Raw genomic sequence first — 3,838 nt, 5'->3', positions numbered from 1 at the left:
CAAAATAATGAAAGTTACGACAAGATCGGAAACTAAGCAAACAACCAGTGATAACATTAGGTGCGTTCGCGTAGCTGTTAATTGTTCAAGTTTAACCAAAACTTACAGGTTTTTGCGTTCGCGTACGCAAAAAACTTGCANTGGCATTTACGCAAATCACAAAATTGAATTTGATGGTTTGGAAGATAAAAATTACAAAATGCGACTAATTAAACTTGTAAGAAATAAGTAGTTATTTGTTTAATCAATAAACTGTGTCAGTATAACACTTTGCGATGACTTTTCGTACGTTTTAAATTTTACACTTTTGTATGTAAACAAAAATTATATCAGCTGTTCGTCTAACTTGCAAGTTTCTGCAAATTTTCTGTTCGCGTACTATTTTGGATATTTCTCTCTTGTGAGAGAACAAATGACATTTCGCCGGAATTTGGCAGTTGGTTGGTTTCTGCTGGAGATTTTAAACGAACGCACCTATTAACAAAGAAGAAAAGACAAGTCACAATGAGAACCCTGTAATATATGAAGCGCTTAATAAATATGAAGTTAAAAGACATGTCGGGCTTCTTTTTTGTTCCTCCGAAATTATATTTCAAAACAGGAAAGAAAATTTGTAGCGAAATAGATACAAGCAACCTAATTGTTGAGGCGAAAATTGACTTAGGACAATTCTTTACCAGGCTTATGAAAGAAGCCGGCAATTTAGGACTTGTAAAAATACAGTTGTCCTTAGGAGACAAATTGTTTAATTATACTCGAGTAGATAAATTTATAAAAATAGGTACCAAAGTTCTCAAAAACTTAACTATTGCATTAACTCCGGAGGTTATGCATGTGATAAATATTGAAAAAATTAAAAAGATTCTTCACTAATATCACGATGATCCTGTTAATGGTGGCCACCCAGGAATCAATCGTACGACCAACAAAATAAAACAAAAATATTACTGGAAAAATATGAAAAATGATATTAAAAAATATGTCAAGAAATGCATTAACTGTAAGAAAAATAAAATCAATACACACCTGAAAGAACCAATGATAATAACGGAGACACCTCCAAAAGCTTTTGATACAGTACAGATCGATACAGTTGGACCATTTCCGAAATCTTTAAACGGAAACGAATATGCAGTCACCATTGTATGTGATCTAACTAAATATTTAATTGCAATCCCAATAAAAAGCAAACACGCAAAAACAGTTGCTAAAGCAATATTCGAAAACTTCATTCTAATATATGGATGTATGAAAACAATCATAACAAATATGGGAACCGAATATAAAAATAATTTATTTCAAGAATTATGTAAACTTTTAAAAAACCTCAACACCTTACCATCATCAAACTTTAGGCACGGTTGAACGCAGTCATAGAACATTCAATGAATATGTGCGTTCCTACATATCCATTAACAAGGACGATTGGGATGAATACCTTAGATACTTTTCGTATTGTTACAATACAACACCTTCCTCAGTCCATGGTTACTGTCCTTTCGAACTAGTTTTTGGAAAAACACCTCTGACTTACGAATTCTTAAGGCTGGTTTTCATTATGGCATATTCAGTGGCAACAGTTGGCATTTAGGTGACGACATATTTGGCTCAGTGAAATGACGTCCAAATGAGAACGGATATTTGGATGTCAATCAACACATGTGGCAACATTTGACATCCAAAATAAATTTGCCAGCATGTTGTCAAATTCATTATGTTTGACAGTTGGATAGGCGCGATAACCAAAAATCTTAAAACTTCTTTATTTTAATCATTTTTATGGAAAATAAGTGACTTTCAAATCATTAAAAGGTAATTTTTGGATGAAAATTGAGTAACCACTTAATTAATGACTTACAATTTTAGCAAAATGGATAATTCAAGCGCAACAATTGCCAACACCAAGAAGCGGGTGCGGAAGCTTCAACACAATTGGACGAACCAGCAAACTGAACAGCTTATAGAAGCTGTCCAGATACGGGAGGGCCTTTGGAACTACTTGTCCAGAGAATACAGGGACAGAAACTTAAGGGAGGCTCTTTGGGATGATGTAGCAAAGGAAATAGAATTACCACGATTAGAAGTGACTACAAAATGGAATAGCCTTCGGTGTTCCTTCCGCGTAAGTTTTTAATGAAGTACAAAATAAAATTGAGTATTTGTAATCCGAATATGTAATACGATTATCAATATTTAGGCGGCGTTTAATAGAATGGCAACAACAAAAAGTGGTCAAAGCGCCAAAAGACTGAGTGAACCGAGCCAGCTGGACAACTCTCTGATATTTTTGGAGCCCACGTTAAACTCTGCGGCTTCTACAACTTCAAATTTGATGGATGTGGCAAATAACTCGCCAACCTCGGTACGTGTGTACATATCGATATTGCTCTGCAATAACGGCACAACTCAAAACTGAAAAAATAAAAGCCCTTACTGCTTTTAAGTGGCTGATGTATCTAATCCTTGTATTATCCATGTCTAGTCCTTACTGCATACTGTAGTAATCCTTACTAATGTATTAACTTACTTAGACATCAATTATACAAGGATTAGAGACATTAGCCACTTAAAAGCAGTGAGGACTTATTTTTTCAGTTTTGAGTTGTGCCGTTATTGCCGAGTAATATCGATATAATTACATAAATATTATAACAATTAATCCAAAATACCAATAGCACCGGCACGACTTTTCATCAATGCTTTTAGGGCTAAATCGCATATAATTAATCGACTTTCATATATGTATATAAGTATTGTTTTTTATCTTTACAGCCAACGGATATCATGTATGAAGTCGAGTTTTTGGAAACGGATGATTTGGAATCGACGCCGTCAACATAAAAACAACACCAACTCCTTCGGCAAAGCGGCGGCGCATGGAAAAAAAAGACGCCGATTTTGCTAAGACTGTCGAAAGTGCTTTGCAAACAATAACTTCGGCATCGAAAACAGACAAATGGGATGATTTGGGAGCATTTGTTTCGTCAAGTGGACGGGAGCTGGATATCGAAAATCCACTTTCAAAACTTTCAAAAGATAGCTGTAAGCAACACAGGTGTCTTCTCAGGAGATTTAACCTAATACTTGCTTATCAGGATATATTTATTTTGAAATATTTATTTTGCAATTGAATGCTTATTTTTTTGTTTTGTTAAGGTGGCCTCACACAAATGCGATATTAGTTTTTTAACAATTAATTATTTGCAAATAAAATGTACAATTTAGATTTAAGTACAGTCATCGACTAACTCTTAAACTATTCGGACGTGTTCATACAAGTGTTCTTAGCTCGCGTAATAACAATAAGAAAATAACCCGTTATCATATTTCGCTTTTGTGCACTTTAGTGGAGCATCAGCATAACAACCACTTTGTAAACAAGGAACCGCTACAACATACCAACAAACAACAAAATGCCAACACAACCAGAGCCACCTGACAAATCAACAAACAGATTCGCAATACTAAGCCAATTTGACGACACCGATTACACATTTCCCACACTTACATATAAACAAACACCACTTAACCAACCCAAATACATAACAATTACAGCAGCCAACAATGAACTACAAAAACTAAGCCCATTCGTAATAAAAAGAGCAATAGACTCAATATCAACTCAAATAGAAAACGTAAAGCAACTCAAAGACGGATCATTGCTTATACTGACACGTAACTCAAGAGTAGCTGAGCGGTTTTTAAAAGTGAAAACACTCGGTAATCTATGCCCAGTGACAGTCAAATACCAAGACAATCTAAACACAATAAAAGGAGTAATTTATGCGCCCTGCCTAAATTTTGTAAGTGACGAGGAAATCATACAAGAATTAAAAAG

The 3,838-nt window shown here is 34.7% G+C and overlaps 1 protein-coding gene across 2 annotated transcripts; it reads left to right on the top strand.

The window, feature by feature from the left end:
- Positions 1-1,265: 1,265 nt before the first annotated feature.
- LOC108360947 (uncharacterized) lies at positions 1,266-3,228 on the top strand. 2 transcript variants are annotated; one of them, XM_017613442.1, is made up of 4 exons: positions 1,266-1,812; positions 1,867-2,122; positions 2,198-2,338; positions 2,773-3,228. In XM_017613442.1, the coding sequence occupies exons 2-4, from the start codon at positions 1,871-1,873 to the stop codon at positions 2,839-2,841; spliced, it is 462 nt and encodes a 153-aa protein (XP_017468931.1). In that variant the 5' UTR covers positions 1,266-1,812; positions 1,867-1,870; the 3' UTR covers positions 2,842-3,228. The 2 variants fall into 2 exon arrangements, with proteins under 2 accessions (XP_017468931.1, XP_017468930.1); XM_017613441.1 differs by having other exon boundaries at positions 1,274-1,812; positions 2,198-2,362.
- Positions 3,229-3,838: the final 610 nt, after the last annotated feature.

The sequence above is a fragment of the Rhagoletis zephyria genome, unplaced genomic scaffold (genome assembly GCF_001687245.7).
Source record: "Rhagoletis zephyria isolate East Lansing unplaced genomic scaffold, Rhagoletis_zephyria_1.1 Rzeph_scaffold_00661, whole genome shotgun sequence".
Taxonomy (NCBI): Eukaryota; Metazoa; Arthropoda; class Insecta; order Diptera; family Tephritidae; genus Rhagoletis; species Rhagoletis zephyria.
This window is presented reverse-complemented; position numbering and strand designations above follow the sequence as displayed.

Coding starts and splice junctions, on each gene's coding strand:
- LOC108360947 (XM_017613441.1), top strand. CDS start 1,871: ATGGATAATTCAAGCGCAACAATTGCCAACACCAAGAAGCGGGTGCGG. Junction 2,123..2,197: donor GCCTTCGGTGTTCCTTCCGC/GTAAGTTTTTAA, acceptor ATCAATATTTAG/GCGGCGTTTAATAGAATGGC. Junction 2,363..2,772: donor CAAATAACTCGCCAACCTCG/GTACGTGTGTAC, acceptor TTATCTTTACAG/CCAACGGATATCATGTATGA.